Source organism: Canis lupus, chromosome 12 (genome assembly GCF_048164855.1).
Source record: "Canis lupus baileyi chromosome 12, mCanLup2.hap1, whole genome shotgun sequence".
In the NCBI taxonomy this organism is placed as follows: Eukaryota; Metazoa; Chordata; class Mammalia; order Carnivora; family Canidae; genus Canis; species Canis lupus.
The window spans coordinates 59,224,103-59,247,172 of record NC_132849.1 but is presented as its reverse complement, the minus strand read 5'-3'; the positions used below and the strand labels follow the sequence as shown (position 1 = coordinate 59,247,172).

Below are 23,070 nucleotides of genomic sequence, written 5' to 3'. Positions count from 1 at the left end.
AGTATAAATAGATACACATACACGCACACATAGACACACAGATTCAAAGGAATGATGGTGTGACTCAATAAGCCATCTGGCTTGTCAATTTCTGTAGCAGGAGGAGAAAGAAAACTTTTCCATAATGCTCATACAATAATTAAATCGATATCCGGACAACCTACTTCTTGTAGCTACAGAAATGCACAGTACAGAGTCATGCTGTTGGGCACTAATGCTGCGGTACAGCACCATTTAGCCACAAGGACCTGGGAGCCATGCTCTCTCCAAAAGACTAGAGGGGCAGCTCAGCAAACAGCCAGCTGTGTGACTGCTACATGAACCTGAACATTTTTCACAAACTGTACACACGTACGACAAAACAAACACACAAATTACTCTTTTATTTGTAATCAAAATGTGAATCATCGCTGTAGTGAATAAAAATTCATGAGTCAGAATAACATGCAATTTTTTTATTGTTTTCTAAATCTATTTGTACACTTAATACTCTAGTATTAACTTCACAAACAGTGTAAAGAATGTACTACAATAATAGGCTGCATCTACTCACCGGAAAGAGAACAAAATATTGCCTCTGAAATAATTACTAATTATACAATATTGCAAATGAAAGCACTATAAATACTAAAATGTTAACAGTTCAATATATGTCAATAACATCCTGCCTTTTTTAAATTGGTTAAAAACATTTGTTAAAGTCATGCGAAATAAAACTTTAAGGAAATGTTAGATTATACTCAAACATCAAAGCAATGAAACCCAAAACAGCAACTATTTAGTGCACTGACTGGTCAACTAAATAATTTATTCATCATATTAATAAAAATCTATTAAGTGAAAACCATCACAAATGTAACACTAAATTTGGGTAATTGCACATTCTATGATCTCATCATCTATGATCTTATCTGTGACTGAGGATACACTGCCAAAATTAATTCTACATAAATAACCTATACTAAAACAACAAAAAAATTCAATGCATGATTACAGGGTCCACTTCTAGTCCATATGATACTTAAATGTGCTCATTCTCTTAACCCTGCTAACAATAAATGGAAAATCTCATCAGTTCTATCTGCTTTCTTACTCTTGCTTTGTTACATTTTTAAACTTTTTAGAGAAGTATACCCTTTCTTATGGTCCTCCCCCAGGGTCAGCATGCTAATTTTGGAATAGTTGAAGTAGACAGATATACTCTACCCTGGTATAGAGGGCAATAATTTAATTTTACCTAATTTAATATTTCCTTGTCATTTGTCAAGTGACACTGATCTTTCTGATATAATTATTTCCTCATTCTTTTGTCCATGAATATTTATTATATCCTATTATTATCCATGTCTTTCTAATTCTCCAGAGAAAGAATTCATGTTTTTCCTCATTGGTAGGCTAAGAAACTTGGGCACACCATTTAAAAGAGTCACAGAAGAGACCAGGTTCTCAAGCTGGTACGTGTAGCCAGGTCTAGGATTTGGAGGAGAGCATCCAGGTCCTAAAGAGGTTCTTGGCCCCTCCCCACAACCATTCTCCTAGCAGCTCATAAAGGTCTCATCACTGGGGCTTCATTTTGAGTACTATTCATTCATCTTCTTAACAATTTTTAAAGCCCTTGTTAAACAATTTGTCTATTATATACAACATTGGTTCTCAATTTATAGAGCATTTAGTCTCTGGACTACTCCATAACCTATAAACTTTGATCTGTTACCCTCTAAGAGCAAAATTTGATTCTAGTTCACCTAACACCATGTCTTCCTTTGAATATTTGACAAGTGAATGTTGTACAAAGAGAGAGTCTCTACCTTTCTATTTTCACACCCTTTCCATCTAAGAAAATATTTCTGACTTATCTTTATACTCAGATCTTGTCTCAAAAAATTTTGCGGGGGTCATATGCCAATTAAAGGTACAATAACAATAGTGAGTTTTTACCTAATTAAAAAGACAGTGGAAGCTGATTAATAAACCACCCTTTCTTATACTTTCCTTTGTTGTATAGTGTGTTTCTTTTACCAAAGACCTTTCCATTCATTATTTGTGAATGAAACATACAAAGATGACGCACATGGATGGACTCATTATAAACTCAGGTCAATTTTGTCATAGGGGTATAGTAATACTATTCTGCTTTTGCTTGTTTCTCTCAAAGAATGCTTTCTCTTTCCTCTCCAAAGCCTGTACTATCAGAAGAGGCCACTGCATGGAGCTCTGAAGAATCCTTGGAAAGCCTTGTGTAACTTGAACGTTGGCTTCGCTTATGCGTCATGCTTTTTAGGTTTTCATTCTGAATAGCAGTTGGGTTGGAACTGGAACCAGGCCTCAGAATGACTTGGGAAGTCTCCCTCATTCCTTCCATGTCATCAAAATTCTGATTGGATCTGTTAGCTGGCGCACTGTTGTTGTTCAGGGTCACAGTACTGGGTGTTCGATTCAGGTTGTAGGCTTTTTGACACGCTGGCCAATTTTCTTCAGGACTGCTGGCTATCAAGCTACATTCAGAAGGGCTTTTCTTGTCTTCGGAACAAATGGACATCCGAGCTATAATTGGATCTTGTAGGCCACTCAAGCTATGTGGTATTCCCCTTTTTCCACTGTGGCTATCATCTTCAAGCTCAATGAGATTTGCCTTTTCAAGCTGGGAATCATCAGCCCCCTCATTGTGAAGAGAGTGATTGGGAGAACTTTCGCTGGATCTCACTCCTGAATCAGATGAGTCCTTTTTGTCAAGGAGGGCATCTGACAAATATTCTTTTGCTTTAATGAAGGTTCTAATCGGCTCAGCGCTGTGTTCTGGAGACTTTGATACTCTTTCTACTTTCCCTTCAACTTTTTTATCTTTATCATCTTTGAGCAGTGGAGTATTATCTGATTCTTCTGTCCCAGATTCATCCTCATCACTTGGAAGTTTTTGATAGCGCAATCCACTTCCCTTAAGCTTCAAATCTGTCTGGAAGAGACTTGACCTTTCTGAAGACTTCTTGCCTGGGAGAAGCTTACTGCCTGACTGATCAGATTTCTCATCTTCTTCAGTTATAGGATCCAGGGGTGAGGCATCATTAGTGGAAACCCCTGATGAAGAATAATCTATAACATCTCCCCTCTTCATTAAAAATGACTTCCTTCCATCATCTTGCTTTGGTTCATTATCCTTCCCTTTTTCTGGTTCTAGATTAGAATGAATGGAGCCCCCTGATGAACTCTGACCCATATAATATGTGCTATGTGGAGAAGATCTGCCACTAATTGTTGTGGAACCTGTACCCCCTTCTAACTGAGACATCTGAGCAATATATTCTCTATAGGCATCTCTATACTCGGCCTGCACCTTATCAGTAAGCTTTGAAATTTCAATACTGGAATCCTGGGAATTGAGACTCGAAAGACTTGGGGTTCTGCGAGTTTGTGACTGTGAAGACAGAAAAAAATAAATTTAAGAATTCAAATAAGCAAAAAAAAAAGGCATAATAAATATCAGCTTAGGAAATATATATGTACACTCAGAATTTTTAAAGTCCTCAAAATACCAAATTCTTTTAAAAGAATTCTACATAAAGAATTAAACATAACAGTTTAATAAATGCTGAGAACTTATGGATAATTTTACTGTTATTAGAAAGCTTTATATAAGTTTTAATAAAGTTATTTTATTATTAATATTTAAAAGTATAATTAAAGGTTGTATTAACAAATAATCTTAGCATCTGTTTTTATAAATTCAAACTTTTAGCTTTTATTTAAGGCAAAAGTCACTTTCGCTGATAAAGTTTCTCTTAGAAAAGACAAAGATTAGAGTTAAGATATATCTCAAACACAAAATACTCAAGTCTTCAATGTATGTTAAAAAGAACCTTTCCCTAATGAGCACTGGTTATTGTATGGAAGTGCTGTGTCACTATATTGTATACCTGTAACTAATATTACACTGTATGTTAACTAATTGGAATTTTTAAACAATTTTTTAAATAGAAAAAAATATTTATTCACTAAATGTCCTTGAAATTAAAAAAAAAAAGGCAGCTTTCTCAACCTGTACAACGTAATTTCAATTGAGTAAGAAAATGTACTCTAAATGCCAAAATAATAGTAATAATTTAAAAGGAATAAATATAGAGTACAAAAGAAAAGACAAATACAGAATCCAAATGAACAGAAATGGAAGCCATGAGGCCAACAGTCAAGTCCTAGTAAACAGAGAAATGAAGTATTTTTAAAAGTTTGATTTCTGATGTGAAGTTTTGGGATTAGAATTGCTTCAGATCTCAGAAAAGCGAATAGGGGAGTAATAAAGAATACAGATTAGGAAAAAGAGGAGGGAAATGGAAGAAAAAGAACCAAGGAAGTCTAAGAAGGTATACAATAAAGGCTGAAGCAAAGAAGCAGAAATAAGGCCAAGAGTCTTCCTCCCACAGGGAGAAAATGACCCCTCTCCTCGAGAAGGTCCCCTGCTACTGGATTCACACTATATGGAGCCACTGTCCATTCTCTCTTTTTTTTTTTATTTCATTTATTTATTCATGAGGGACAGAGAGAGAGAGAGAGGAAGAGACACAGGCAGAGGGAGAAGCAGGCTCCACGCAGGGAGCCTGATGTGGGACTCGATCCCGGGTCTCCAGGATCACACCCTGGGTGGAAGGCAGACTCAACCGCTGAGCCACCCAGGGATCCCCCACTGTCCATTCTCAAATGCACTGTGTACACAGGACTTCGGGTACCCAGGAGGTCTAAACAATTCTCATAGGAGCGGCACAGGACGTTAACAGTGCTTCTCACTCTCCCTCAAAGAGTGTCTCGTGGGGCTTCTTAGAGGCTCCCCGATGTGTGAGGTCAGAAGAGATTTAATCAGAAGCAGATTGTTGGGGGCGGGGGAAGGGGGCCTCTTGCCGCCTTCTAGTGAACCAGAAATTAAAGAGATTGTACAAAGCCAACCCATTTTCACTTAAGTTTGTCTTGTTTTGGAAGATGTTGTCATTTCTCATAAAAATGTTATTTATGTTAACATAGAAGTGGTTTATTTTTAAATAAATATTTCTAAAGTTTCTCAGTTTTTATTTCTAATGCAGTAAATATGGACAGATACAACTTACATAAATAAAAGCTCTCTGGGGTCTTCAATCATTTTAAAAGTGCAAGGGATACTCTGAGATTACAAGACATTTTCAGCAGCAGTTTGAGAGTTGTTGCATGCATGGAAAGGCCTGGAGTTTCCAGGTCACAGGAGGAAATACCAAGTGTGGAAAAGCAGAGAAGGAGGATTTCTTATGAAACACTAAAAGGAATCCCAGGGAAAAGAAAGGAAGCACTGCTGCAGAAGCACAGGGACAAAAGGGTCAGCCGTGAACTTATCTTCTTATAAAAGAATTTTTATCTCAATCAGTACCCAATTGTAAAATGGTTTCCCATCAAGAAAAAGTACCTGGTAATATAAAAAGATAATGACAACGAAAAATGTTTTTACTACCAAGCCAAACCAAACTGTCTTAAAAATGGCAGACCTACCAGGTGCTGCTTTTCCTAATAGAGCTCCCTGTCAGCACAGTTTCTCTTTAGCTACTCACTGTATTTCCTCCGGGGCTTGTCTCTTCTGCATCATGCTCTGTTTTTCCCAAGTTTATTTTTTTTATTCTCTTTCTCCCTCTCATGTGTCTCTCACTTTCCTCCTAATTTCTGATCCTCCCCTGCCCCTGTCTGCTAAGAACATCCAAAGAAGAAACACCCATAATCAGATAATAAAAAATGAATTTCCATAAACACTGGGTACAGCTACTGAAAACCAGGTTATGCTGCTCAAAGGGATAATATGTGTCAATTTTCCACTAGAGATGTATCCTATCCTAGCCACCAATGGCTGAATTTAACAAGAAAACAACATGTGAAGCCTGAACTCTGCTAACCAGCCTAACCAAAGCAGGCCTGTTCTCATTTACTCTCTGTGCCATTGCCCTAGTTGATTGTTTTGACAGTTCTTACCAATTTCCAAAATGATCTTATTGCTTTTCTTTCTTTTACTCACTGTTCTCTTCAGAAAAATACAGTTCCTCAAGAATAGGGAGCCCTCTGTCTTGTTCACTGAAGTACTCATTAAGTATTTTCCAAATGACTACATAAATGCACCAACATATTCTCAGTGAATTGAAACCACCCTATTTCTCTTCAGTAATATGAAAAATGACATTTAATAAATACCTGCCAACTTAGATGACTGTGACGTGGAGCACCTTCATCAAGGCCAAGTGTATTCAGCTCCTCAAAGCTGAAGTTCAGTGTGTAGGGAGTTTGACTAGAAAGCTCGGTATGAGGCAATTCGTTGTGTGAAGAGCGACGAGCAGATTCACCATGAGGAACTGGGCCACTGCTGTTTTCATTAAGTAAACGTGGGTCTTCAGGAACCACTTGGTTTTCTGCATTTCTCATTTCCAGTACCTAAACAGAAGGAAAAAATAACATTAATATCCACACCGACCAATCACATTTTAGAAGCCTTAGAAATTATTTTTAAACATAAAACATTATAAAACTATAATGAAAATGAGAAAGCAGACTTCTTGTGAGTTTCTAATGAATTTGAAATAATATATCTGCTTACCTCTCATTTAAATCATACTAAAAGAAGTAATGGCAAAACCATCATATATATATTATACTCTAAAAATGTCCATTTGTTATTATTATTTTAGTTTAAATAAAATATAACTGGAGAACAAAACAACGCAACTGCAGTGTGTTGAAGAGAACCACAGCTGGACAGTAGCTAATGCAGTGAAAGCAGATTCTAATCAGAAACTACTACAATTGAAAAAAAAAAAAGAAACTACTACAATTGGGGAAAAGCAACCTCAGGATAGCACTGGCCTCCATCCAGAAAGCAAAATGGACAAGTGGGCATTTATAGCAGGCAGTGGGGTCGGGGTCAGTGGGTAGAAAATTGCTAAGAGGAAACATCAAGATTAAGGGGGAGTTCTTGCTGAACCAACTTGACAGGATTCCCACCAAAGGCAGGCCAGTGTGATCAGATGTCATCTGGGGGTGGGAGGTGGGAATGAGGAGTTTGATCAGGTACCAAGGATGATCAGATGGTGAGGGTAGAGACTGTTTCTAAAATGACTTAACATGATCCTTGCTAAAATTGGGCGATGCAGGCCTGAGAAGAACAGACACCAAGGTCGAGACTTAGGGAGCCTGACTCAAGGCAGGTCAGAGAGAAAGCCTTTGTCAGTGAAAGCATGGAAAATCTGCAGGTCACCACTTCCCCAAATTTCCAAGTGAAATGCCCAAAGACAAAGACTGCCACATGTTGCTGTGTATATTCTGCATGACAGAACAAACAAGGGTTGTATGTAAGTGTAAAACACCGTTTTTACATGTTTTTTAAAAATGCAGAAAAAGAGCAGTTTGGACCAACAATGATTACTACTTGCTGTATACAATACTGTAAATAATTCTATAAATATAAGATATCTTACTGTGCTTCTAAAAAGATGCCAGTCCCCAAAATTCATACTCATCTCTTTCTTCAGTTCATCAATGTTACACTGAGCTAATACACGGCCATTTATGTTTGCCTGAATAAAAATAAATGCAAGGATAAAGACAAAATATGAGATACCTGAATTATTGGTGATTAAAAAGTACATTTATATTTAGTACTAAGAATGTTATTACAGACTAGAAAATATTAACCTAAAAAAGACTACCATCCTATGTAATAAAATAGTAAACAAGCTGACTTTGAACATCAGCCACGCCGTATTTTTCCAAGAGTCCTAGGCGCACAAGTAAAACAAATCACTCCTCAGGGACCAACCTAAGAGCTAACCCTCCCAACTATTTCCAAAACTACCTACACCCTGTCATGAGCAATAAAAAAACCCGTTAGTTCTTCTCCTCTAATCTTGTAAAATATGAACACGAAGGAAGCTCCCGGGACGGGACAAAGACATCTGTCCTTGTATGTGCATCAGTCACAGACAAAGTTCTAAATGAAGTAAGCCCTGACAAGCTTGTTTATCAATTATATTAGATAACTTCAGCCATAAAGAATGTCCACCCATTAATTTCCCAATTTATTAAATTTACCAGAAATGACTGTATCACTATAGGGTCTCTGTAATTCTAATTTCCCCCGAAGAAGAACAGATGGAATTTTCTTTATTAATAGGTAGCTTGCTGATTTCACAAACTACAAAACCTGGCTTTATTAACTATGGTAAAATTATGGAATATTTGTGTTTAAAACCGATGGAATGTTCAGTCTCCAGGTTAATTCTGAAGATACGAGTGTACAGAGCAGGCCTCTGACAGAGGTCCTGCTGCAGAAATGCAAGGCAGCTGGAAACACTTCAGAGACCAGGTGCCAAGACGGGCCTGGAAAGCCAGGGCCGCCAGCAAAGCTGAGTGGGAAGAATATGCTATCATAATGGAAACAAAATGCCAAGGATTCAAATTGGAGGTCTCACCCATTCCTGAGATGCCCAGGCTGCCTAGAGGAGTCAGACTTGCACCTCGGAAAAGCAGTGTTTGATGCTTCTGCAAACAGGGATTAGCACTAACCAGATCCATAAGGAAACCGATGTAAATGAAGTAGGTTGAGATTAGTAACATGCTATCTATACCTGCTCGTAATTCTTTACAAAACATTTTAGATGTCATTCTTTAAAGTACATAAACAGTAGAGGTTATTAATGTTCTACTTTACTGTAGTTCTCTGCTAGAAAAAGCATAAAAAAGCGTATTTCGTGGAAATATTTACTGTAACAGGGATGCAGCCTTGTATAATATGGGAAGCCTTCCCTGAATCCCAGGCATTACTGTCCAACTTTGTGGTAGTTACTAGAATGGCAAGAACAGGATCTACAAAGAAAGAAACTTCCCCAAATGTGTTAGCTTTACAAACCAAACCTATGAGGTTCATCAAATGGGACACACTCCTAAGTCCTATTAAGACATGAAAATGACAGTTTGGGGAAAATGAAGCAAGTGTGGTTTACTCTAGTAATTATTAAGTCACAAATAAATAATACAATCAAAGAAAATAATGCATAAAAAGCCTTCAAACAGGGATCCCTGGGTGGCTCAGAGGTTTGGTGCCTGTCTTCGGCCCAGGGCATGATCCTGGAGTCCCGGGATCGAGTCACACATCAGGCTCCCTGCGTGGAGCCTGCTTCTCCCCTCTGCCTGTGTCTCTGCCTCTCTCTCTCTCTCTCTGTGTCTCTCATGAATAAATAAATAAAATCTTAAAAAAAAAAAAAAAGCCTTCAAACATTCTATGCTGTGTACTGGAGACATGAGTTATTGTTTCCCTAACTGTGAAGCTAAAACCAAAGTGTTCATTGTCCACATAGCCCAATTTCCCATGCCCTCAGCCAGGCTTCGAGTCAGCAGGTAAGTGTGTACATCACCTTTTTGATTGTTGCACAATACTGAGGCAGCATACTCTGGTCCAGCCCTTCTATTTGTTTCAGTTTCTCACATACTGCATCCACATTCATTGAATTCAATGATATCATTGCTCCTGAGGCTGGGCCTGACCCCTAGATGAGCCACGGAAAAATACATGTGTGAATAGCATTTAATGCCAGATGTATGCACATGACAGAAACACTCATGGAGTGGCACTGTGAAGTACTCTGATTAATAACAAACATTCAAACTAGAATTAAAAACAGCAAATGTGTATAATATAGAAAATGCCATTAGCGAATAGATTTAGCTACTGTTTTACTTTAATGAGTAGCTTGTATTATTGCAAATACAGTGTGATAACAACCACTGTTCTAAGAAGATAGAACATCCCATGAATCAAGTATAGGCCAACTTGTCAGATGTTTGCAGCCTGACTGTGGAAGAATAGGGTGCAGCCCTTAAGAGCAGGGGTTTAAAAAAAAAGAGAAGGAACAAAGAGGGAAAACTACTGATGCCTATATTATAAAAATACAAAATGTAAAAATATAAAAATCTATGAAATAATTTTTAAGTACCTACAGTAAACAGCTTTAAATGTCTCTACATACTACCTTAATAGTCTATGACAGCTGAAGTTTTCAGATCTTGATATTTTATATCCAAGGAATTTAAAACTTCCCTTTAAGAATTCATATATAAGCATATAAATATAAATATAAAACAACAATATTACTCAATATTACTTCTTAACACATGCAAAAGTAAATACAATCCATTAAAATTTGGTCTTATTTAAAAGAAAAATCACAATAATAAATAATCTCATATTTACTTAGAAGAAAAATGTTTTGTGAATGTGGTGACATACGAAAGAAGTACCAGCCCTTGGCCCATTATATACAGATCACCTCAATTACAGATGTGGAACACTGAGGTCTAAAGAGGTTAAGTTTTAGCTTCAAAGTCACAGAATAAATAGCTTGTTAGTAGAAGATTTGGGCCAGAACCCTAACTTATGAGGTTCTTAACAACTTCCTACTTCCCTTATTCCAATTGTCTATTTCTGAAAAGTTTAAAGAAACTATAACCACAATGAAGAGAAGACAAACCAACTCATATAGCAGATAAGGAGAATGTTCCAAATGATCTGCCCTGTTTATTATTCAATCTAACCTTAAAAAAATAAGTACAATTTATCCTATCCTCAAGGATGTGTATTTATATTTTCTACTTTCTCTTTTACCATACTGAGGACAAAAGTACACTGTAACACAGCCAAAATTGCCTAGTAGCCAGTTGTTAAACTCTATTTGTAACGTAAAAGCATAAATAATACTGTCGTACAAACTGGTAAGTAAATATATACAAATAGCATATATACAGCATACGTCTATATTACATATAAATACAGCAAGGGGATAAGACCATATTGAACAGGGAGTTAGAGTATTCATTTTATGACAGGGAGTCTCAGCAAGTGAACAAGTATGAGATGAGCATATAAAAGTCCTGAAATTAATGATTTGGAATATCCTGCACCAAATACGTTTACTCATAGTTTATTTTTAATTAAATATAAATTTTAAATATGCCATATAGTATATGGTCTGAGGTACAATGCTTCAAAAATAGTAATAACAAAACACTAGTATTTCCATAATTTAGTTTTCATATCTCTATACGTAGTTCTAATTTCTGCCTGAATGAGTATAGCCAGTATTCAAAGTGCTAATTTTCCAGTATTTACAATGGAAATTTAAAATGCTTTCTATGAATTTCTAATAACCATATTTGTTTTATCTTCCTTTCCTTTTAAACAGCTTGAGTTATAATTCACATACCCTACAATTCACCCTTTTAAAGTGTATGATTCAATGGTTTTTAGTATATTTGCATAGTTATAAAACCATCACCACGATTCATTTTAAGACATTTTCACATCCCTAAACCGAAATGCCTGTATCCATTAGCAGTCATGCTCCATCCCTCCAACATCCAGCCTCAGCCCCAGTCAACTAGGAATCTTTGTTGTCTCCAGATATGTCTTTCCTAGACATTTTATATAAATGGAGCCATACAACATGTGACCTTTTTGTATCTGGCTTCCTTCACTTAGGATAATGTTGTCAAGCTTCATCCATGTGACAGCATGTACTAGCACTTCATTCTTTTTTATTGCTGAATAATATTTAAAATGATCTTTAATAGTGTCTTCCAAACACTCTTACTCCTTAACCTGTCTCTTCTCTCTAGATATGTTTCCACTTTATATATTCTTGGTTCAAAAATCACAAATGAACAGTTTGATCACAAAAATAAATAACTATCATACTGGATTATAGCTTATTCTATACAGAATGAGTCTATACTGATAGAAATAATCGAATAGGTGAAAATAAATCATTGAATAAATGAGGAATAAAAGATAGCTTTTTCTTATAGAGTTGGATTAATAAATGTGAAAGGAAAGAGAAAATTGTTATTAAGAAAACACCACAGTAATAGTGGTTATACATAAGATACATCAAAGTATACTAAAATTAATGGGCAAAAGTACAAGCAGAAACAGGTTATTTGCAGAGGGTCAAGGTCTTTCTCCCAAGATATTTATTCGTTACAAGGGAAAAATAAAACTTCACAGTGCTGAAATCTGGCAGATGCCACCTTAACCAACTTACTACGGTTAGCACCACCAGCAGTAAGACTGTGGCCCAGCACAGACCCTCTAATAGGACATTCTGAGAAGGGGTCTCTTCCCAGACATACAGAACCTCCAACTGACAAACCCAAGTAGAGGAAAAGTCTGCAAAACACCAGACCAGGATTCTTCAAAAATGGCAAATTAAAGTCAAGAAAGACAAGGAAGGACCAAGGAATTGTCACAGACGAGAGAACTCTGAGAACTAACTAGCAACAAACACAACTGGAGTAGATCTTGGATCAGAAAAATGACATCAGTGAAAAAATCTGGAGAAATTAAAGTCCATAGTTAGTCAACAGAATTGTACCAATTTTCATTTCCTGCTCTGAACGGTATACTACAGTTAGGAAAGATGCTAACATGAAGGGAACACTATTTTTGTACCTTCTCTTTAAGTCAAATTATTTTAAAGTAAAAATTTTTTTAATCCCCAAAAAACTCTATTTCTGACTGTGCTAAAAAGGAAAAGTATAATAGACGTGGAACAAATGAACTCTGCCAGCTTAGGGGGAAATGTAAATGTTTAGAGTATCTTATTTCCACAGGGGAATCTGAGAACTCAGCAACAGAGACCTGCTGCTGCTATGCTTGTCCTGTGAAAGACCAGTAATTTTACTCTTATGAGCCTTTTAAACTTGCATTTTATCAGTTATTTTAAAACATAATTTCTCAAAAAACTTTATCATTGGGGATTATGTAGAAAATATATATTCCCTGAATGACTTTTAGAAATTTTATAAGATAGACACATACGTGAACGTAAGATCCCAGTAACTCCATCAAAGCTAGTCTTGGCCCTTGATTAGATTTAAGTAGGGCTTTATGAAGATAAAGAGTAAATTATCAGTAAATTAAAATATGTTATAAGATGCTTCTTTGAGTAGGAGAAATGGTAATTACCTGCCAGGTCTTTTCTAAAGTAATCACATGTAATACAATTATTTTGAAACTAAATCAATCTTAGTGACCAAAATAATGATTTTTGGTTAGAAATCTCATAAAAGGAAGGAGAAGAGTATAAAAGTGATACAGAAAAAGGCATACTTAATAATTCAACAGGTAAATTAATAGAAAAAAGGCATACTTAATAATTCAACAGGTAAATTAATAGAAAACTAATTATATTACTTTGACAACACAAAGAATGGTAATACTTTCAAGTTTATCATGCATTGTTACTTAAAATATACCTGCTATATATCTAGAACAGATCATTTCAACAAATATCACAATTTTTTTTTAATTTCTAATGCAGATATTTGGAAGGCAGCTATGCTCACCACTATACCACCAACGCCCGCCGCTAATGCAGATATTTGAATATAGAAGGTGTTAGTTTATTTGAACTGTTAAATATAAACTTCAAAATGCATACAAATTAGAATTTCTTCAGGGAAAAGCAAAGATAACAAAACAGACTAGAATTACCTTGATGTAACTGTATTATTTTATATTGTGAGTAGATTAAAACTATACTCTGAAACATTATCATTTTAGTAAATTTATTAAATAAGCTCAGAATTGATTAGCCAGAATGAGTGCCATGCAAAGGCTGAAAGCAGCTATTAAAATAAATCCAAGGCACTGAAATAAGCACAGATTTATCCAGCCCAGCGTGAAGGAGCCAATGATTGCTTCTAATAGTCTAGTAAGAAGTGAATAGATTTCACTGAAAGTTTCTGTACCTGTCTTTGTTTGTTAAACCCAGAGTCACACGGCTTTAAGGAAGGAATAAAACAGAATGAAGGACACAAGCTTAAGTAAAACATCAAACAGGTACATATAATAAACACATGCAGCACACGTGTCATTCCTCAGACTTTCTGTAACTGAACATACCACCTCTGCAAGCAGCACAAAGCAAAGGATGCTCACATGCACACACGCACACACACATACTGCAGTTTAATGACATTAACGTGTGCTTGGTAACTTTAAAATTATACTCTCATAATCTATAGTCTTCCCATTAAAAGAATGAATCATGGGCCATACATTCAACAAGAAAACTGGGTAAATAAAATTTGTTCTGAAAGTCAATATTCCCACCACATATCAACATAATATTAGTATCTAAATATTCTGATTAAAACATTACAACTAAAGTTAACCAATTTAATAAGACTTAAGCACTTGGAATTCACATGATGACTTCATTATATGAAATATTATCTAGCCACACTATACTTAATATTCAGAAACGCACTTTTCAAACGGGTTTTGTTTCAGTGGGCATTCGGCACAGGACAGATGCACGAAAACACCATTTGAAAAAAAAAAAGGCCTTGGGATGCCTGCGTGGCTCAATCAATTAAGGGTCTGCCTTCGGCTCAGATCATGATTCCAGGATCCTGGGATTGAGCTTCGCATCAGGCTCCCTGCTTTGCAGGAAGTTTGCTTCTCCCTCTCCCTTGAGCATGCTCTCTCCCAAATAAATAAAATTTAAAAAAAGAAAAAAAGGTCTTCACAGCCTTACAGTTCTAGAAACCATAAAGGTAATGGTGAAAATATCTGCATACCATGATTAACTAAATATTCTGGTGATGTGGATTTTTTAAAACTCCCATTCAAAGCAGATGCCACTGCTGTTCATTATTTTTCTACGCCCATTAGGTTGGTAGCAAAAATTGTTAAATAGTCCAAATAATCTACAGATGACTGACAATACCGATTCAAAGTTAATTTCCAATTTTTTAAATAAAGGGCAGGGCTTTGTTAGTTTAATGTTAGATGTTCTCCTTTTGACATTCTTAATATCTGCAATAACTAATGGAAATCTTTCTAATTTACATATCGTTATAAATAGGATTTTGAGAAAGTTACTATGTATCTATCTATATTACTGTAAAGACTTGAAAAAACATCAAAAAGGAGTCCTAATGAAATTATGGCTTAGCCTAAGATACCCAAAAAATAAAAGAAAACTACTGTTAACCTAGTTGGAAAATATAACTTACTCTTCAAATCACATGAGAAATAATAATGTGGTCAAAGTTGACAGATAAGGCTTAACACTACATTTTAAGGGCAGGGGATCCCCGGGTGGCGCAGCAGTTTGGCGCCTGCCTTTGGCCCAAGGCGCGATCCTGGAGACCCGGGATCAAATCCCACATCGGGCTCCCAGTGCATGGAGCCTGCTTCTCCCTCTGCCTCTCTCTCTCTCTCTCTCTCTCTGTGACTATCATAAATAAATAAATAAATAAATAAATAAATAAATAAATAAATAAATAAATAACATTTTAAGGGCAATCTTTAAAAAACAAAAATACTAAAAACCACAATATTATTTTGTTATTTTTAACTTTTAATTGTACTCTAGAATCTCCGTGATCTCCCAACTACAGTATATATCTGTGGAAATCTCCATCAATTTTGTGGCAGTTTATTAATCGTTTAGGGGAAAAAGTTTTCTTGAGTTTAAATCTGGCACAAAGATTTTCAAGACCGAAGCAAATACAATTTTCCACTATATTATTAAAGGAAAAATAAGTGAATTCTTTTCCACATTGAAATCGAATAATAAAAATGTGCTTCTAGTATACTCTAGAAAGTGTGGATGAGCCTGAGAAAAGCCACTGAGAGGTAGCAGTGAGTATCCAGATCCTACACGTTAAACAAAACCTAAAACATGCCCATTCCTTACCCATGGCATCTTTAACTTTCTTGTCCAATTCTGCTCCTGAACAATGAGAGACAGCTTGATTTGGACATACATTTGTTCAAAAACAGGTTAAAAGTTCTAAGCCAGTGGTGGAAATAAAAATTATCTACAGTCAAGCCCATCTTTTTTTACTTTACTTTTTTTTTTTACTTTTTACTTAGCTACCTAGTTACTGTGCCAATTGGATCCAGTTTAATGAAAACCAAGACCTTCATTTTTAATACTTTTATTAATTCAGCAATTTTCATTGATCTTTAATAGCACACTGGAAATAAGGATACTATCAGTGAAACTGCCTTTGCAATTCTGAAGTTCTTCCCAATGACACTGGGTACTAATTCTTCTTGCCTTTTCAACATGGTATATAAGTGATCTAAATATAGCTGCCTAAAGGTTATCGAGTAAACCCCGTGGCACGGAAGGCTAAGAAAGAATGGTATCAGAGCCTTGGATAATTCCCTTGGCAGTCTTCGAACCCACAAGCTCAAGGTGGACAGGAGTTTCATCATTTTTGTTCACTACTGTCCCACTAGGATAGTGCCCAGTAGACACTCAATAAATTTGTTTAGCCAATGAGTGATCACATAGGCATCTATAGAACTCAGTGCTAAATAATTCAAGGAAGAATAAGAGAAAATAGAAATGCTATATCGTCCCTGCTTTTGAAGAACTGCTTTCCAGTGAAATATAGTTTCCACCATGAACAGCATACCTTAAATTAAAAAAAAAATGACTATAGTAGTCCTAAGAGCAACTCTGAAAAACCATAGCAAAATGCCACTGAGGTGCCCTTGCCTGAGATGAGCCCTCCCTACTGGGTTCCTCCCTGGTCCTCCCCTTTGTGATCACAGAATGCTCAGAAGCTACTACTTCCTACCTAGTGGGACCCAGACTGAAAGAAAGCACAGGCAGCAAGTAAATTCCCCAGAAAGCTGTCAACCATTTTTTAAGTATTTGGAGCATTCAAATAACCCAGAAATCCTTCTAAATTCTAAGAAAACAAACTAATTGATAGCTTTGGGGCCAGAGAAGCATCAACAGATAAAAGGCTGAGTTAATCTACACAATTTTGTGTATCTGTACACTCCTCCTACTACTGAGACAGAAGTAATTAACATGAAACAGTTTTAGTTCCTGAGTCTTTCTTTAAAGCTTCATGAAATTTGGCCTTTGGTGTAGTAATAATAATAATAATAATTAAGTCCTTAAAGTGTCCTAAGGCTGAGTAATTCTTACATCAGACCTATGTGGTAGGTCTGCTTTTTCCAGATGATGAAGATGGCTATCCAAGAGTTGAAGTAATTTGTCCAAGGCCAAGAGCTAACCACCAAGGTCTATTTAACTTAAGATCAAATACTTAAGTCATGCTTAGTATTAACAGGAGCAAAGGCGGCAGCATGGTTTGAGGAATGGGCTGTGACACACACCACGTGGATTCCAGTCCCACATCTGGGGCACCCCTTCTGTGGGCTTCAGGCAAGTCTCACTGACCCAGGCCTCAATGTTCTTCTGTACCGTGGAGCTCAATGAGACCATGGGTCCTAATGTCCCTGAGGATCCTCAAGAGGGAAGGCAACTCCAGGGTGTGGGCCATACTTCTGCTTTTACTGGTTTTATGAAGTAGTGTTCTGATTAATATTTCATTTCTGAAAAAAAATTCTCTGCTTAGAAGTTTGAAAATCACTGGTCTTTTCTAGCTCTAATATTCTGGGGAGCATATCTTGAGTCCAATGTTAATTTTCCCCCCCCAGTTTTATAAGATTTGGCACATATTTTTTCTATGTAAAATTATTTTTTAAAGTTAGCATAGAGTCTTATATTTTACATCTTCACTTTGGTGAAACACTTGGATGTATCTATAACTTCTCTGGAAAATCCTTGGCTGGCCTTCACAAGTTATAATCATTCTAATGTTCCTTAATGTGAGGAAACCCAATTGTTTCATTAGGATCTACTTTTTAAAGGTTTAGCAGAATTCCTTGTAGTAAAAAAAGATGGGACCACTTACACTGAAAATATCAATTGGTTAACTCTTTATGGTCTTGCTCTATTGGTGGTGGTGTTTATTTTTACTCATTACTCTGTGTCTGTAATGACAAGACAATTTATCCAGAAGTGTTTGTGTAGCTCCTGACACTTACTTATAAGCAGCTCTTGTCAACTCTTGCATACAGGGGGACAGTTGAATGAGCAGATAGACGTAATCCACACTCCTGCTATCTTGGAAATATAAAACTTTCTACTATAGGACTGAAAAGCAGTATTTGCCACGAGGGGCTAAATAATTTTTATATTAACTTCTATGGTGATTGAGCCATAAAGATTCTAGACAATGTTCCCATGTACAGGTACTTCACATTTCCACCACTGCTTTTGATTTGGCTTTGAACTAAGTATCTATTTTTACTAGTCTTCTACCAAACAAATTTTACATGCTATTGTCATTGTTAATTTCTTAAAAGCAAAAAAAGCTTGGTAAGCATTAATTATTCACTAAGCCAATCACAAAACTATCTTTTAATATTAAAAGAAGAGCAAATAGTATGGTTATTTTGCTAAACAAAGGCACTAATATATGCAGAGCTCCTTTATTCTTTGTTATTGGGTTTCTAAACACATCACAAGAATTGCATTATTTCCCCTTCCCCAAAAACTCATTTCAAATTTGCTTAATGCTCCTTCACTGGTCCCTAAAAGAAACTACAGATATCTTTTAATTACAAGTGTTTGTCCACATACTCAAGCATAGGAATAGCTACTAATTTCAGCATGTCTGTGTCATTAAGACCATCAAATTCTTCACAGTATCTGATTTTCATCAAAAGTTTGCTAAGGAATTTCAGCTTAGAGAATTGCATTACATGCATGAATGTATGTATGAAGAGCTCTCTGACTAAACTAAAAGTCATTCTTGCATATAGTGGCAATGATCCACGCATTAAAGATTCCCCAACACCCAAACAAAATTATTATGGCTTATTGTGTCTATTATTCCTGGATAATTGGAGTCACTCAAACACTTCATCTGAAATGTTAATGACTTAAAAAGAATCATCAGCTCCTCAATGAAAATACCAAAGTGGTTCTCTTTCTCTCTCCTACTACCATTAACTCAAAGAAAATTAAAAAACTACTGCCTACCCAAATGCATGTTTTAACTTAAAAATTATGGATAAGCTCAGGATGTAGTATTTCCCCCACATTAATTCTAATCATCATGCCACATTTCAGCAGAGCTCTAGATTAAATTGATCGTGTCCACATAGGCATAACATTCTGTAAATATATCAAGAGAAGTTAAAATACAAGTTGGGTTCTAAATTCCACATTGAATAAATGAAGATATTAAGGCTCATCATATTAAAGATATTTCTTATTAAACACAAAGTCTGGAATAATAAATGCATGCAGTGATTTCCTATAGAAGTTTTTTTAAAAAACTCACTGTAAGGTGTTGGCCCCAAAAGGTTTAAATAATTCCCTTTACATAATGAACTACCTCTTGTTTATCTAAAAATTTTATTTTAATAAATATACCTATAAAGAAAAATAGTACTATATTCACACTAAGGTTTCATAAACTGTGGACACCCAAATTAAGAATGAGTCACTACAGATCCATTTGATCTGTACCATCTAGCTTATAATGTCCTTTTGTGGTCTCAAGGGTGATTTTGAATCTTTCAAAAGTATTCTATGTGTGCAGTACCAATTGTTTAAGAAAAACAATCAAAGGACGGCCTGGGTAGCTCACCAGTTTAGCACCGCCTTCAGCCCAGGGCCTGATCTTAGAGACCTGGGATCGAGTCCCAGATCAGGCTCCCTGCATGGAGCCTGCTTCTCCCTCTGCCTGTTTCTCTGCACCCCTCTGTGTGTGTGTGTGTGTGTCTCTCATTAATAAATAAATAAAATCTTTAAAAAAAAAAAAAAGGTGAAAATATTGCTCAACACTAAGGAACAAATACCAACTAACTTCTCCTGATGGCTGCTAGAAAAACCCATCCTTCTTGGACAATAAAAAAAAAAAAAAAAAAAGGCCCATCCCATGTCATTGAAAAAGGGGAAAAACAGGAGGAAATAAAGGGCAAAGTTAAACATTAGCTTTTAAATTAATCTATGAAATATAATTATTAGTATTCAGCTACTCTACTCTAGTGGCCATCACAGCATGGATGCAGAGTTAGGGGACTGCTGTCACCACAACTAAGACAATTGTTACTGCTGCAGAAGCGATGACAGGCTCTTGTTCCCACCACAAGACTACTCCGTTACCCGCAAGGAGTCTGTGGGTGAAGGAAGCCCCTCAGCAGCATCCTCCTTGATAACCTCCTAACAACACAAAACAACAGTGTGGGTGAAAGGTGAGGGGGGGCCAAACTAGGATGATGAATGAACACGATGCTAACATGATCACAGACAACACTGAAACCTGAACGTGATTAGAGTTTCCCTCAATGACATTTAAATTTGAAGTAACAGTTTAATAAGTTCTATACCTTTTACCTTCTACTTTATAAAAATATATTAACAGGGAATTTCTATTTTTAAATTGTTAAACTAAGCTGACCATCAGAAACAGGTAATATTTTACAATGTATTTTGTTTTGGATTAGAGTCAATCATACATTTGAATAATTTCCTTAGCCTACTTAACTTCTGCCATTAGATTAAAATGCTCTTCCAATGTATCCTCGAATTTTTATATCATAGGGCTAACACACACACATATATATGTGTGTTTTATATATATGTATATATAAACATACACACACACACACGCACACACACAGATACCATGTATATATGTTTTTTTTAAGATATTAGAAATTAGCAGATGTAAAGGTTTAATTTTTTAAAGTTTTGGTAATAGACTCTGCGCTATAAGCCAGAAACTCTGGTTGTAAACAACTCAACATTTATTCACTGAGGCTGCTAGTAATTTTCCTTCCATAGACATTTACTAGAAATGAAAACAAAACACACTTTATGTTAGTAATAGCTTATGTGTCTTAAAACTATTTATAAAATAAGTTGCATTCTTTTGCTACAGAAAGGAAATAACCAAACTTCTACTGCTGTCTATGTGTCTTATTAGATTAATACTTTAGTTACCCTTTTTTATACTTACTAGGCCATTGCTCTGATCTCTGGGCAAACTCGTTTTTACTGATGGACGTGAGATGAGGTGTTGGGAGCCGCCAGGGTAATACCTTGGCGTGTAAAGGTAGGGGGCAAAGAATGGCTATGGAAAAAACACGTAACAAAAGAAGGGGATAAACAATTACAGAAATCAAAGTGTGATGAGATTTATCAAATGAAACTAACCAATAAAATACAACTCCAAATTTTTAATAATGCAAATGACAAAACAAAAGAAAAAGAGCCTTACTCACAGTCTGTAAGATATCAAACCCAAATTTAAGACCCAGTGTTTAAATTGTCATATTGTTGATTTAATGTAAGATTTTTTAAACAACTAAAAGTTTTATACCTTACAATCTGAAAAGAGTTTCTCCTAAACATTTTTATGGGCTTATCATGTGTCAGTTCTTAAGTGATTTACAAATATTCACTCTTAAAATCTCTTTAAAAAAAAAAAAAGCAGAATGGACTCTTAATAAAATACTATTCTTTACCAAAAAAAGAAAAGAAAAAAAAAAAAAGGGTAGCCTTAAGTAAAACCAAAAAAAAAAAAAAAAAAAAAAAAAACAACAACAACAACAACAACAAAAAACTCAATACATATGAGAACACCCCAACATGGAGTCCAAGAATATTGTTACTTTAAGTTCCTAGAGCTTACTTTATGTCCTATACCCATTTTTCTAATGGGGAATACATTGTTTAGGGAGATTTATAACTACAGCATTTATTTGTAGCCAACTTCACATAAACAGGAGATATCAGATTATATGGGCTAAACATAAAGATTAAAACTCATTAAGCTTCATTACACTGAAATAACATCTTACTCTACCTTTTTACTGCTGCCATTTAGGAAAATTATTCCCCTTTTAACTTTCAGACTAAAAACCTCAAATAACTAGAACAAAAAATAACTAGATCTAAAAACATGAGAAAACTTTAAGTGTTTTTAAATGATAAAATGCTATTAAAGTACCACATCAGCCTAGATGGTATGGTAAATTTAAAAAAAAAAAATTTCTTGGTTTCAAAACCTCAACTGTCATCTACTGATCAATGAGCCATTTTATGTAAAATTACAGCAGATTTTAATACTGCTAAATAAAACCCTGCATTTCAACACTGTCTACCACACAGTTAAATTTTACAAGGATGGAATACATTATAAAATGCTATTGTTCCACCTTCTTTCTCCTTGTCTGAATATAAGAGTAGAATAACATCCATAGGACCTCTCTGAATAGTGCCCCTAATTACAGTTGAGCTTGAACAACATAGGGTTCAGGAGTGCTGACTCCTCTCCCGCACTGTGTACTTGAAAATCTGTGTATAACTTTTGACTTCCCAAAAACTTAACCACTAATAGCCTACTGGCAATTGGAAGCCTTATTGACAATATAAATAGTCGAATATACATATTTTGTAAGTTGTATGTACTATATACTGTATTCTTATAATAAAGCAAGCTAGAGAACAGAAAATATTAAGAAAATCATAAGGAAAACACATTTACAGTACTGTACTGTATATAAAAAAAATGCTGTGTCTAAGTGGACCCACACAGCTCAGACTACTGTTGTTCAAGAGTCAACTGTACTTCTATGGCCAACATTTTTTTAAAACTGAAAATTCAACTTAAATTCTGGAATTCCTTCCTTGCCACATTTATTCTAAACTTCGCTTTCTTCCTAGCTCATGTGACATTTACTTAGGCATGCAGTTGGCTTCTGTGAATCCTAGTCCCTACGTTTTTCTCAAATTAGACTAAAGAGGGAGACAAAAAAATAAGAAAACTGTAATGGACCTTACTGTACAGTTCCAGAAAGTATAATACTAGGGCTCAAGCTTCATTATCCTACAGGAAATACTAGTGTTTAAGATCAGTAAGATGGGTATAGCTCAGGCCACTAAACTTGATAGGGTCTGTATACCAGTGATCATTGTACTTTCATCTCTTTCAGTAGAAAATGATATTTATATAAGTAAACAATTACGCAGGACTACAAATAACTTGAAATATAATTCTAGAAATGGTCTACAGTGCTATTATTTGGCAATAACATCTGAATCCTACAAGCAGCATCTTCCATCTCACATTTAAAAAGTTGTAATACATATTAAATATAGATTTACTGAATACTGAGGAAATTTAAGTTTT

At 35.5% G+C, this 23,070-nt stretch overlaps 1 protein-coding gene across 24 annotated transcripts in view; it reads right to left on the bottom strand.

Annotated features, from left to right (window-relative positions):
- KIDINS220 (kinase D interacting substrate 220) overlaps positions 1–23,070 on the bottom strand; it is a 104,235-nt gene that overhangs the window by 11,873 nt on the left and 69,292 nt on the right. For 5 of the 24 annotated variants that reach the window (XM_072771176.1, XM_072771173.1, XM_072771175.1 and 2 more), the window contains 8 exons: positions 20,896–21,009; positions 20,040–20,096; positions 15,750–15,785; positions 13,792–13,824; positions 9,402–9,533; positions 7,467–7,565; positions 6,190–6,426; positions 441–3,412 (listed from right to left, as the gene is read on the bottom strand). In XM_072771176.1, the coding sequence (XP_072627277.1) occupies positions 2,150–3,412; positions 6,190–6,426; positions 7,467–7,565; positions 9,402–9,533; positions 13,792–13,824; positions 15,750–15,785; positions 20,040–20,096; positions 20,896–21,009 (1,971 nt within the window). In that variant the 3' untranslated portion in view covers positions 441–2,149. Of the gene's footprint in view, positions 1–440; positions 3,413–6,189; positions 6,427–7,466; positions 7,566–9,401; positions 9,534–13,791; positions 13,825–15,749; positions 15,786–20,039; positions 20,097–20,895; positions 21,010–23,070 lie in introns of those variants that run through there. The other 19 variants (XR_012004858.1, XM_072771188.1, XM_072771187.1 and 16 more) reach the window with 12 other exon arrangements.